This window comes from Mus pahari, chromosome 23, assembly GCF_900095145.1.
Source record: "Mus pahari chromosome 23, PAHARI_EIJ_v1.1, whole genome shotgun sequence".
Classification (NCBI taxonomy): domain Eukaryota; kingdom Metazoa; phylum Chordata; class Mammalia; order Rodentia; family Muridae; genus Mus; species Mus pahari.
The window spans coordinates 13,900,587-13,914,237 of record NC_034612.1 but is presented as its reverse complement, the minus strand read 5'-3'; the positions used below and the strand labels follow the sequence as shown (position 1 = coordinate 13,914,237).

Genomic DNA, 13,651 nt, shown 5'->3' with positions numbered 1-13,651 from the left:
ATCAAGCAACGTGCCCACCACCAGGTGAACAAACTCGTGAGATCTGGTCTCCCCTGTCCACAAGTGTGCTCCATGAAGTCAGAATGCCTTTCCTTTTCCAAAGGTCTACTATGCAGAAGGTACAGTGAGTTATGTAGCATTTTATAATCAACTTGAAAGGGGGTCTTATCAACGAAGGGACTAAAGAGGCAGAATGGACTGCCTCTGGGACACTGTCTCCGGGACATGCCACTGGGGTCAGGAGCTCATAACTGAAGCGCCTGCTGCCAGAAGGATGACTGCCTCCCTCCACACTCCTGAGAGGTAACCACAGAGCTCTCTACAAAAACAGGGTGTGTCCTGTCCACAGAACAAACATGTAAGCACTCCTTTTCCTCCTGGCCCCAGGAGCCCAAGAGGAGACGCTGGCAGGCAGCTGAGGACTTCAAATCTAAGCTGGCTATTCCATAGTCACCACCCTGCCAAACATCAATGTCAAGACAGGAGGTGTGTCCCAAAGGGAGGCAGGTCCCAGGACCGGATGTGCTATTTTCTGTCCCAAAGGACACACGGAAGCAGTAAACCAAGGCTCTCTAGGTCTTTCTTGCAAGGAGCCTGCCTGGCAGCTCACTAGATATTTCTGGGAATGAGCTAATTAAATATTAACCACTTGCAAAACTATGTTCTTACATCCCTCACTAAGTCACCGTGAAGACAGGCCTACCCAGATGCTGGCCTCAAACTCTCCTGGGACAAAGTTGCTCTCGAGTGGGTGAGTCCTGTGAGACTCCTCAGTACAAAGTTATAGTTCATGAATAGCCCTTTTCATCACTCAAAAACTCAGGGTGGGCAGGCAAGATGGCTCAGCGGGCAAACGCGCTTACTGTCTTGACAACCTGAGTTTGATTCCTGAAACCAATATGGGGAGAGGAGTGAAGTTGTTCTCTGACGTTCACACACACAATAAATAAATAAACATTGTAAGAGTTTTGGAAGTGGGCAAAGCAGGTGAAGAGAACTCCCTTATTTACAAACCAACCATCAACCCCATGTGGTCCCTTATCAGAGATTGTCCCTCTGACATTCAGGAAGGTTACCCTTGACATAGTCATTTAAGAAGATCAATGAACTTGACCTTTAAAAGCCCATCTCCTCTCCTGTCTCTTCCTGCAGCAATCAGCGGTCTCTGCACCTGCTTAAAAGCAGGGAGAAGAAAAAAAAAATTCTAAAACTCATTGAATAAATCAAGCTCTTGACAACAGATCCTCTGTGCCAACAGTATTTCTCTCTAGGCTCTGCGAGTTTACTAGCACAATTAATTATGTATTAATGACTTCACATCAAACGCCATGTTTGTTTTGTTTTTTTTTATGGTGGGGAATCCAGGTTGGACCAGATGAAGATCACCCGGCTAAATTAATCATTCGCAGCCAGGTTGGTACCGGCAACACAGCATGCTGGCTCGGGAGCCCTCCAGACCGGAGGTCTATCCTTATCCCTGTCCATCAGAAGCACAAAGGTGAGAGAAGACCTCGCGTTTTGTTATTTCAAAACCGAAAGCTAGTGGAGCCTGCTTGTGCTAACTTGTTTTGAAAGCAACCACAGACAGAGTCCTTGCTCTCTGCTCTGACCAAGCGGGAAGGAACTCGGCCGGTGGGGCACCCACCAATGCAAATGTCACCAACCTGCTTCAGACACAGGTGGGAGGAGTCTTTGACTTCCTTTATTGCTAAAACTTAAAAAAAAAAAAAAAAGCAGCCATTTCGGTCTGGGCTGACTTAGTCTAGCAAATAAGTAGTGACACCCCTCCGCACCCCTCCCACTTCCATGCGTCCACCCAAGACTTAATTAAGAACAGGGCAGAGTTTGAAAAAAAAAAAAAAAAAAAGGAGGGAAGCAGACGTGGTGGTGTGTTGGTGGTGGTCGTCTGGAAGCAGGAGGATGAGGATTTTTAAGGCTAGCGTGGGCTACATGAGACCCTGTCTAAAAAAAAAAAACCCAAAAAACCAAAGCAACACCTGCACAGTGGGTCCCCAGAAGCCATGCATGAATGAATGCGCATCAGGGCCATTATTTAATTTTCCACGCCACCTTCTGGGGTCGGGCCCTCTCCGGGGAGAGCGGCGCGTGGGAGCACAGGAAAGGAGCCTGGGAAGTTTCAGTCTGTCAGGCGCCGGTGTTTTAACGAGGGGGTGGCAGCCTATTTATAAGTGGGCCCCCGCGCGGGCAAACAAGTCTGGCGACCTACGTGAAACTTTTCACCCGGGCAGATAATAAGATACTGTGCGGCCGTGCGAACAGCCCGGCAGCGAGGGGTGCCGGGAGCTTCCCAGGAAAGGCGGCGGCGAGCAGAGGGCGTCCCCGGGCCCCGGGCCCCGCGCGGCCGTGCGCACCTGGGCCGCGTCCGCATCCACGAGCCCAGCCCCGGCTGTCGCGCGGCTTCCGGTCACCTGCGCCGCCCGGGGCCGCGGAGCCCGCAACCGTCCGCGCAGGGCCGAGCGCACCGTGCCGCCGCCGCCGCCGCCACTGCTGCCACCGCCGCTGCCGTGGCCACCGCCACCGCCACCTCCCGCCCAGCCCGTGCCCGCGCCCGCGCTCGCCTGCGTCTTGTCGAACTGCTCGCGCTCGGCCTCTAGGCTGTGGCCCGGCCTGCGGCTCAGCACCCGCGCCGGCACGTTCTTGATGCTGTTCATGCTGCCGCCGACCGTGTCCCGGCCCGGCTCCGCGCGAATGAGGCGTCACCGCCCGCCTCGAGCCTAGGCACACCGAGGCCGCGCGCCGCGCCGCACGGGGAGGAGCCGCTGCCCCTCCCGCCAGTCACTCCGGCTGTCCAACCGACGCCCCGCCCTCTCCGGCTCCGAACGCTCCGCCCCCCGCCCCTGCCCGGTCCCCGGGACTCCGGGACTCCTGGCGTGCCCCGCCCACTGCATCCCTTGATCAACCCTAGGATGCCCAGTAGCCCCTGCGCTGTGCCCACCGTGGTCCCTTAGGACTCCCAGGACACCCTGCCATGCAACCCTCTGTCACCCAGTACGCTCTGCCCTGCACCCTTCCAGTCCCCCGGGGACGCCTTACCCAGCACCCTTCTGGTCCCCCAGGACTCCTTGAACCCCAAGACTCTGCATCCGCTTCGTTCCCGCGGGACTTCCTGGGGGTGCCCCTTGCACAACCTGTCCTTGTCTCCTTGCACAATTCTAGCTCTTCAGGACTCCCCAACACACCAGTCCCCTAATTCTGACAGATCAGATGCAAGGACAACTACCCACTTGGCTTGACTACATACCTTCTTACGTCTCCCCAGACAAAGGAAAAATCATGTTGGGTCTGTAGGGGGGAAACTGGGACAAATAAGACTCCTGTCTCCTTGAGTCTGGTCAGGAGCCACACTGCAGGTTTCTTTGGTCTTTTTGTTGAGAGCCCAGCCGTTTCTCCAAGCCTTTGCCTTTTTGAGATGGAGTATCAACTCCCTGAGATAGGAAATTCGGTCTTGAGTTAAGACACCTGGCCGTCTGTCTCCTAGGTCAGGTGAAGCTGAGGACCCAGACAGACCCTTTCTTTCCCATCGCTCACTCCTCACTGTGTTGACATCCATTCAGCACTTCAGAGTTGGACAAGGCTGTCTTTGCCACTAAGAGATTAGCTGTGCTTTATCTAATACCAATCAATGAAAAGCTCCTTTGCCAAAATATGAGTAACAACAACAGCCGATACTGAAAACCTATTTGCTAGGTACAGGGCTAAACCCCTTATACCTATTATCTTGTCCCTAATCCTCAGCAAGTCACTAAATAGCCATGGTCAAAAAAAAACACAACAAAGAAGCCGATTTGTTCTGTGCCAGCTGTTTCTCAGACTCTTTTTCTCACATGGGACAAAAACCAGTTATCCTGTGATTTTCATACAAAAGGCCAGTCCCCACTGGCCTTTATCAAAAGTCCCCATTCTTTTTAGTCAATAGAGACTATTACTACTGTGTTGGGCGTGGTGTTCCGCATTCAGTCAGCAGGACCCCATTTAATCTTAAAGTTTTGGTGGTATTTTTGCAGACCAAGAAAAAAGAAAAAAAAAAAGGCTTAGAGCCCAGGTTCCCAGGTTCTCACCATTGCAAAATGATGCCTTCAGGGTGTGGTGCACCGTGACAAGCACACTTGATTATACTGGAGTCCCTATGGCTCTTACAAGTAATGTATCTGTGGGTGAGGTTTTGAGTAGCTGAAGGTCAAGGTGGCCTTGTGCTAACCAGCCTTCTGCTTTCCGTACCTAACAGAGCACCTGGTACAAGACCATGTTTTTAAAAAGTGGGCTCGAGGGACAACAAATTGGGTAAGTAAAGGTACTTGCTGCCAAGCTTGAGGTCCTGAGTTCAATGTCCGGGACCCCCATGGGGGAAGGAGAGAAATGATTCCTGTATGTTGTCCTCTGACCTTTAATTTCAAGCTGTGACATGCACATATACACATACACAAAATAAACACATCAATTTAATTTAAAAAAAAAACAAAACAAAACAGGTGAGGGTAAGCATGGGACCTTTAAATGCAGCATTTTCCAGGCAGGTGGCCTCTGTGTAAATGAGGCCAACCCAGTTTATATAGCGACTTAAAAAAGAGTTGGCATATAAAATGAAGGTTTTGAAAGAATAAACCAGCCCCACAGAGTAGAGAACAGAGTGAAGACTTTACTGTTAGTGTGTGTTATAAAAAAAGCATTTCCAGGGCACAAAGATGGAAACTCCACTGCCTTGTTTATTAAGGTTCATCTCCAGACATCTTTTTCTTTTTTTGGCCCAAAGATTTATTATTATACATAAGTACACTGTAGCTATCTTCTGACACCAGAAGAGGGCATCAGATCTCATTACAGATGGTTGTGAGCCACTATGTGGTTATGTGGTTGCTGGGATTTGAACTCGGGACCTTCAGAAGAACAGTCAGTGTTCTTACCCGCTGAGCCATCTCACCAGCCCATCTCCAGACTTCTTGAGCGGAGGGGCCTGGTGGTTGACTGACTGTCACTAACTTGCTGCCATCCCCCTTTTAGTAAATTCTAATTGTTCCTAGGGGAATACAAATTAGACCCCAACCGGGAGGACTCAGGAAAACAGCCAAGTTTTGGGGGGCTCACTGAAGACTGTGTGCTGCGGTAGCCACCGCCTCACTGACACCCAGCCGGATACACCCAGCCCCTCTGCAGTTCCGTCTTGCGCCATCCTGGATTTTCAAGTCTGCACATGCATCACGCTTCTTCCAGAGCCTCAGGGACCTTGCACACGCTGTTACTATACCTGGAATTCTTTTCCTGCCTGGCTGGCTGAGTGGCTGCTCACCTCACAGCTTCTTCTCTAGGGAAGCCTCCCTAACTCCTCCACCCTGACCTGTGTCTCAGCGTCTCATCATTCTATTTCATAACACCAGTCTTCCACGTGATGACTTAAGGTCTGTGTTCCCTACTAGAACGCAAGCAGGGCTTACCCAGTTACCTCCCAGGGCCTCCAAAGCTACATGGTGTGCTCACAGCGAATTTGTACGTGTGAGGGACCAGGGATGGAGTCCGGGGCCTTGTGCATGGTAGGACAGTCGTTCTAACCATGAACTCTATCTCCAGTCCTCTTTCTACTTTTGTTTTGAAGTCAGGTCTCAGTAGAGTTGCTTGAGTTGGAACTGAACTCCTTCTGTACCCTAAGCTCGCCATCCTTGGGCCTGGCCCCCAGTAGATGGGGTTACAGATCCTTTCTGTGTTTTAAGTGTTACCTGGAGGAGAACCCACAGGTCCTCCTTAACTGGGCTGATTAATGTGTGCTGCCACTTGACAGACTCTTTTGGAAGGCCACCCCATCTTAACCCTGATGCATGTGTCTTGCATCTTGGTTGATTTTATTCATTTTGCTCTTCAGAACGTGGGGGTTACTGATTAGAATCCCGGAGGTTAAGTGGTGGGCCTTCCTGCAAAGTGCAGGGCCCAAATCACATCAACTGTCTTTGTTTTGTTTTGTTTTGTTTGCTTTTTGAGACAGGGTTTCTCTGTGTAGCCCTGGCTGTCCTGGAACTCACTCTGGAACTCTGTAGACCAGGCTGGCCTCGAACTCAGAGATCTGCCTGCCTCTACCTCCGAAGTGCTGGGATTAAAGGTGTGCACCACCATTGCCCAGCTTCATATCAACTCTCTTAAGGGAAAGGAAGCTACAGGCATGACTCCAGCAAGAGGCTTACAAATCAGGGACATAGGAGTAACTATGGTTCACTGTTCAGAGTGTGACAAGGCTTCCGCGATGGGGCTTTTGTCCTTGGGCTCACACCACAGTCTCAGTTCTAAGCATTCTCTTGGCACTTTCTGGGTAAAACTTTTAAGTGTTTATGTGTAATCTTGATTCAGAATTTCTTTTGGAGGGGGTGTTTCTATTTCTGTTTAAAAGGTCTGTTCACAAGTTGTAAAAATACCCTGTATCGGTCTTTTCCAATGCTGAGATCATTTCTGGCAGGAGAATTATAGTATAACTCAGTCGCCTCCTGATATGTTGGTTTTAGAGATGGTAATGACAAAGTGGAAATCCTAAAGGCTAGTTTATCATGCAACTCTTTGCCACACTAGAGAAACTGCTCCAATATAAAAAAAGTAACACGTCGAGACAGAGAAGTTGATCATATTAAAATTTGCCATTCTGAGTTTCATGCTAATTCATAACAATCTCGTTGGGTCAGAAGAAGTTTGTAAGGCTGGGTATGGTGACATACAGGTGGAAGACTCCTGACATCCCAGCCCTGGAGAAGCTGAGGCAGGGGGACCACAAGTTTGAGCCAGCCTGGAGTATCTAGGTGCTACAGATATTTCAAGCCTATGAAATGAAACGAAACTTAGCTATAAAACAGTGGATTTCAGATCCTGTTCTAGCCTGCTTCTTCCTATGGAGCATGTAATTGGTGTTCCTGTTGGCATGCAAGTTGAGAAGCAGCCGTGAGCCCATCAGGCAGAGCAGGAGAAATCTACTATCTGGATTCTGTTTGGAACCTGGCCTCTCCAAGGGCACTCTGGGCTCCTCGCTTGGCAAGCGCTGGTCCAGAATCAGCGCTACATTCTTAGTCTGGCTCAGCACAAGCAGTCTGAGAGAAACCAAGTATTTATAGAGGGCACCAGCCTCACCCAGTTTCTTTCAGCACCCTCATTACAAAGGTGAGCTCGACAGCCTCCCCACACCCCGCCTGCCCCACCAGGAAAATCATCTGGGAAGAAACCCTGAAGCCTCTAACAAAGGGACATTGACCCAGCACAATACAACCTTCATCTGCAGCGCTTAAGAGACATTCACTTACCAGGCTGCATTTAAAGTTGCTTGTTAGCCTGGCAGTGGTAGTAAACGCATGCCTTTGATCCCAGCCCTCGGAAGGCAGAAGCAAGCAGATTTCTGTGAGTTCGAGGCCAGCTTTGTCTATAGAGCTGTTTCAGGACAGCCAGGGCTACACAAAGACACTCTGTTTGGAAAAGCCAAAAAAAAAAAAAAAAAAAGATTAAGTAAATAAATGGGGGGGAGGGTATAGGGGACATTCAGGATAGCATTTGAAATGTAAATGAAGAAAATATCTAATAAAATAATAAATAAATAAATAAATAAATACCTTCCTTGTTTTAGTTATGTATAGTAAAAGGAAACCAAATAAGATATTTTTTATTGTTAAAAATATTTTTACTGAATGAAACTGGTCAATTATGGTAGTAAGGACAGAGGCAAATAGTATGATCTTCTTTTTAAAAAATTAAATTACAAGTAAAATAGAATTTTTAGTCTTCAATATTTTCTTTAAAATCCATATAAAACTTGATCTTCCGGCAACTGCTGTCCTGTGTAAGTGAACTGTCTACTACGGAGGCAGGAAAGGTACAGCTGTCGCCTGAGGACAGACGGGCCTTAACTGCTAGCACCAAGGTAATACTGTCCTGTTACAGGCTTCGCACCACCTTATCTCATGTCCACAACCACAACAAGTCCAACGCTAAAAGCTGAAGAGAAGAAAGACTGCGTCACACACTGGAAGCTGACTTTGGGGAAATGATGGTTATGATGTGAATATACACGGAGCCCGTTACGGAGGCAAGCAGCTAAGGTGGCATTTTACACACAGGGTGTCAGATACTCTCAGGATGCTGTTAAAAGGTTTCTGCATCTTGACAGCTTGGTTTTTGTCTTTTCCTTTTAGCATATTTCTAAATGCTAAAGTAGAAGTCGGGCATGAAAATTATTTTTTACACACACAAAAAAAAAGGTTCATCAAAAACAAAATATAGATGTTTTAAGAAGTCCACTTTTTGAGTGTCTCCTCGCCTTTGCATTAGAGGCTGCTTTTGTGGGAATCACAGACCTCTTTATTTATCTTCAGATCACTGACTGTGTGGTATCCACTCTCTGCCTTCCAAAGAGAATTCTGTTTCTGGGAAGAAACAAAAACAGTCAACAAAATGGAACAGAATCAGCACTGGATGGTGCTGAGAGCCCTGGTCTGAGCCCCTGACTACAGATCTGGTTTTCTTCATCACAAAGGTCTGATGTTTTGTATACATGACAACTCCCCAGCAGGTGGGGGAGGCAGGCGGCAGTGTGTGTGTGTGTGTGCGCGCGTGTGTGTGCATGCGCATGCGCATGTGTGAAGCTCAGACAGCTTGCCCTCCTACTGGAAAGGCTCTGGGGCCTAACAGGAGACACCTGTAGCACCTACACCGTGGAACTCATTAAACTGCACTTAGAGGGAAGCTCTGACAGATTCAAACAACACAAGAAAGTGCTTCCTGGGTGACAGACTCATAAAACTTGAAGTCACAAGATTCTTTCCAGACAGATTTACAGAAGCACTGTTCAAATGTAAATTTCCATGCCTTTTGAGAAGCTCTATTTTCTGGGTCGGGGTCTCACTTATGAAGCCCAGGCTTACCTCCAACCCCTCAGCCTTTTGCCTCCGTCTCCCAAGTCCCCATGTGCTAGGGTTACTTTTTGAGGCAGGATCTTACTAGGTTGATCAAACTTGTGATTATCCTGCATCAGCATCTCCAGAGGAATTACAGACTGTGCCTGATGGCCCACATAAGATTTTGGGAGGGGGGGCTGGGCGTGGTGGTGCACGCCTTTAATCCCAGCACTTGGGAGGCAGAGGCAGGTGGATTTCTGAGTGCGAGGCCAGCCTGGTCTACAGAGTAAGTTCCAGGACAGCCAGGGCTACACAGAGAAACCCTGTCTCGAAAAAAAAAAATGGGGGGGGGGTCGGGAGGAAGGTCAAGACAGGGTTTCTCTATGTAGCCCTGGCTGTCCTGGAACTCACTCTGTAGACCAGGCTGGCCTCGCACTCAGAAATCTGCCTGCCTCCGCCTCCTGAGTGCTGGGATTAAAGGACTATGCCACCACTGCCCAGCTAAATTGCCAATTTTCAAAAATGGATGGATACACCAACTTCCTTAGATTTAAAATTATCAATATGGGGAACAATTTTTTTTATTTATATTTCTTACAAGTAATTGGCATTCTACTCACATTAATTACAGTAAAAGTAAATCAGGCAAAAGAGAAAGAATTACTGGGTCGGGTGGATGTGTGGCCTTGACTCTACATTATTGACATTCCTAGTTACTTATTAATATCAATTGCGATATTGAGACAAGCAAAGGTGACCTACGCATAGCCCCAGTGAATGTCCAAGTTGACTTTGTCTCTTTCAATGACTGACAAGGGTGGTTTTTTCATCTAGCTCTTCTGAGACTTCTAATTTCTAGAAAAAACAACTCCAAAATTAGTATCTAGGTTAGAGAAATTAAAAAGTACGTTAGACAACTAAACACAAATAACTTTCAAAGACCTTAGGGGGAACTGATGTATCTGAACTGTAGGGACTCGCCACTGTGACAGGTTTATTTGTTGTCATTCTTTCTCAACTTATTTGTATGATTGTGTGTGTGTGTGTGTGTGTGTGTAAGCACCTATCATGGCATGTGTTTGCTGGTCGGAGGACAACTCTTGGGAGTTGGTTCTCTCCTGCTACCAGCGGGATCCAGGGACACAGATAGAACTTAGGTTGTCACTCTTGCTGATAGAATCTTTACTGGCTGAGCCATCTCATCAGCCCATCACTTTGTTGCCATCTTAAAAGTATTTTTTAATTAACTGTACTTATTTGCATGTATGTATGTGTCATGGGACTCAACTCAGAATGTCAATTAAGGCAGCAAGAGCCACACAGCCAGCTCAATAGCTTTTTTTCTCTCTCTCCCTCTCCCTCCCAACCTCTTCTTTCTTTACTTATTGTCTTTTTGAGATATGATCCCTCTATGTAGTTCTTGCTGGTCTCTCTCTAATACACAGAGATCCACCTGCTTCTGCCTCCAGAGCACTGGATTGGAGGTGTGCACCATCACTTCCAGTTTAATATTTATTTTATTATTTGCTTGCATGTTTGTTTTGAGGAGGGTCTTGATATACAGCCTTGGCTGGCCTGGAACTTACTATGTAGTCAAGACTGTACAGATATGGTATAGAATAATTCATACAAACACTCATACACATAAAATATCAATAAATAGATCTTTTTTAAAATACAAGTGTGGAGCTGGGCGTGGTGGCGCACACCTTTAATCCCAGCCCTTGGGAGGCAGAGGCAGGTGGATTTGGGGAAAAACAAACCCCCAAAACAACAACAACAACAACAACAACAACAAAACTCAAGTGTGGCCAGGCAATGATGGTGCGTGACTTTAATCCCAGAACTCAGGAGGCAGAGGCAGGCGGATTTCTGAGTTCGAGGCCAGCCTGGTCTACAGAGTGAGTTCCAGGACAGCCAGGGCCACACAGAGAAACCCTGTCTCGAAGGGAAAAAAATACAACTGTGGATGGGCTTGTAATCTCAGAACTGGAGAGGCAGAGAGAGGTGGATCACTGGCCAGCCAGACCAGCCTGCTTGGTGAGTGCTGGGATTAAAGGTATGTGCCCCCTTGCCTGACCATGGTTTTTTTGTTTTGTTTTGTTTTTGGTTTTTTTTGTTTTTGTTTTTGTTTTTGTTTTTCAAGACAGGGTTTCTCTGTATAGCCCTGGCTGTCCTGGAACTCACTTTGTAGACCAGGCTGGCCTCAAACTCAGAAAGCTGCCTGCCTTTGCTTCCCAAGTGCTGGGATTAAAGGCGTGTGCCACCACGCCCGGCTTTCTTTTTTCTCTGAGACAGAGTCTCACCATGAAGGCCAGGCTGGTCTTAAACTCATGACCCTCTCACATCAGCCCCTCAAGTTTTGGGATTACAGGCACAAATCTTAAATTCATATATAAAATGTCTGGTCCTGGGTGTTAGTCACAGCGCCAAGCTGCATTTAGGGTTGAGGTGCCCCCATTCTCATTTGCAATAAGGGGCTGCCCTGGGTGTGGCCAGCAGGACTGCAATTTACTGCTCCACCCCCTTTTTTTGTTCTGGTCAAATTTTAAATTACTGGAGTTCTACTGCCACTGTTGCTGTTGCTGCTGTTGTTGATGAACAGTTAATACACTGGTTCAAAAGACCAAATAATATTTAAAACAACAACAACAGAAACCAAACTGGGCCAGTGAGATGTCCCTAGCAGTTAAAAGTTCCTGCCACCAAGGCAGACGGCCTGAGATGGATCTAAGAGATCCACATGGTAGAAGGAGACCGGTCTTCTACAAGCTGTCCTGACTCTACCAATGAGCTGCAGCACATGCACCCACTCACCACGGATCCTCAGCACAACAGTGTTAAAGCCCATAGAGCACAGCAAGGAGTGCAGGCTGTACCTGTCCTCTGCGCACTGCTGGGGACAGTTACAGTCTCTGTCCAATGCAAACTGAAAGTTCCAAGGAGAACCTGGAATGATGCCTTCTCCTCCATGCAGGAGTGTCTGGGAGAGTCACAAATGACCCTGCTTGTCAAAGGGTCAGAAGCCTTGCTGCTTCCTGCAGGAGTGAGTGTCTGCAGCTCACCACTGTGGCAGGAGCGTATCCCCCACAAAAGGCTAGCTCCCAATGGTGACGCCTCAGAGAGGCAGACGGGATACTCAGACCTTTACCCTGCTTCCTTGTTGCAAAAAACAAGAATATTTTCATTAAATCATTTGCTTTTCCTGTTTTTATCTTTAACAAGTTCAAAGGCACAGGGGAGGGCTACATGACACTTGTTGCCAAGTACATTTCTGCTGTTTAAATTCTGTCTCCCACAGCTCCAGAATCAGCTAATCCATCTGTAAATATACTCTGTCTAGAGCCAATGTTGTTTGTTTGTTTTCTGATCCTGGTTGTGGAATGCTGCCCAAGGGATTTAATTTCCTTCCCTCATCTATAAAGTGAAGGGCTAGGATTATAGACTTCTTCTGGGTCTTTCCAACTCAAAAATTTTCTCAACCCAAGTTTTTGCCAGCCTCACAGAGCTTCAGTATAGCTATGAGGTCGGCTCCCCTGCATTTTCCTCTCCATTCCATTCAAGATCATCACTGAGCAGCCTCTGTAGCAGGTGATCAACCACTGTGAACCACGATGGAAACTGATGGAGATACACAGACACGCAGCTCATCCCAAGGAGGCCACCATGAGGGCACTCTGGGTTCTATCTGAGATAGCAGCCAGGATGTCACAGAAATCCAGTGCCCTTCTGGCCTCTTTCAGCACTCTACAGACATAACACAGGAAAAAAGTTGGTCCTCAGAACCAACATGGGAAAAATAAAGTATATATATACTGTGTGACTGCATTTCCACAATGCTCCGCAACAGGCATAACTAGTCTGCAGTGATAAAAATCACAGCATGTAGAACAGTACAGAGCACTCACTGCCAAGGGCACTCAGGGAACGCCCTCTGATGGAGACTTTCTTCTCAGCCAACACTCTCCTCCCGGGGGGGGGGGGGGGGGGGGGGGGGGGGTCACATGCTAGACAACACTTACTCAAGCAGCATGAGGTTTCCTACTTTTTCATCAAAACAGCAGGGAAGACACTGAAGGCTTGTGTGTGTGTGTGTGTGTGTGTGTGTGTGTGTGTGTGTGTGTGTTGTGTACTTATGTGTGCAGGAATGAATGCCTGTACATGTGAGTGAAGGCCAGAGGAGGACATGGTGTCAGCTCCCACCCTGCCATGCATCCTTTGAGACCGAGTCCTTCACTGACTCTAGAGCGAGGCTGGCAGCCATCGAGCCTCAGGACCCTCCTGTCTCTGACCCCCAGAGCACTAGAGTTCAGAGCATGCATCCACACTTGGCTCTTTCTTTATGTGGGCGCTAGGGATTTGAACTCAGGTCCTCATGCTTAGACAACAAGCACTCTTGGCACCGGGCCATCTCCCCAGGCCCACATTAAAATATGCTTAGTGACATTTTCCACTTTATTGTATGTAAATTATATTTCATTAATATTTGGTATTTTTATTTTGGAGTTTTGGAGGGGGGATTTCGTACTCACAGAGATGGAACCAAGGGCCTTGCATCAAAATGCACTATGCCGTTGAGCTATTAGGAAGCCCCAGCCACTTTAGAAGCAAAATAAGGGGCTGGTGCGGAGGCTCAGGAGGTGAAGAAGCTGACAACTGACGGCCTGAGCTCAGCCCCCAGAGCCCGCAGGGGAGAAGGGAGACCTACCTCTTGGAATTGTCCTCTTGTCCTCTGTCCACCACATACACACAACCAATACAACCTTTTTTTTTTTTTTTTT

At 47.8% G+C, this 13,651-nt stretch overlaps 2 protein-coding genes across 2 annotated transcripts in view; both read right to left on the bottom strand.

Annotated features, from left to right (window-relative positions):
* Hip1r (huntingtin interacting protein 1 related) overlaps window positions 1-2,805 on the bottom strand; it is a 30,499-nt gene extending 27,694 nt beyond the window's left edge. Inside the window, exon 1 of the mRNA XM_021222525.1 lies at window positions 2,580-2,805. Coding sequence (XP_021078184.1) covers window positions 2,580-2,672 — 93 coding nt within the window. The 5' untranslated portion in view covers window positions 2,673-2,805. The remainder of the gene's footprint in view (window positions 1-2,579) is intronic.
* Window positions 2,806-9,649: 6,844 nt separating this feature from the next.
* Ccdc62 (coiled-coil domain containing 62) overlaps window positions 9,650-13,651 on the bottom strand; it is a 37,307-nt gene continuing 33,305 nt past the window's right edge. Inside the window, exon 12 of the mRNA XM_021187223.2 lies at window positions 9,650-9,725. Coding sequence (XP_021042882.1) covers window positions 9,672-9,725 — 54 coding nt within the window. The 3' untranslated portion in view covers window positions 9,650-9,671. The remainder of the gene's footprint in view (window positions 9,726-13,651) is intronic.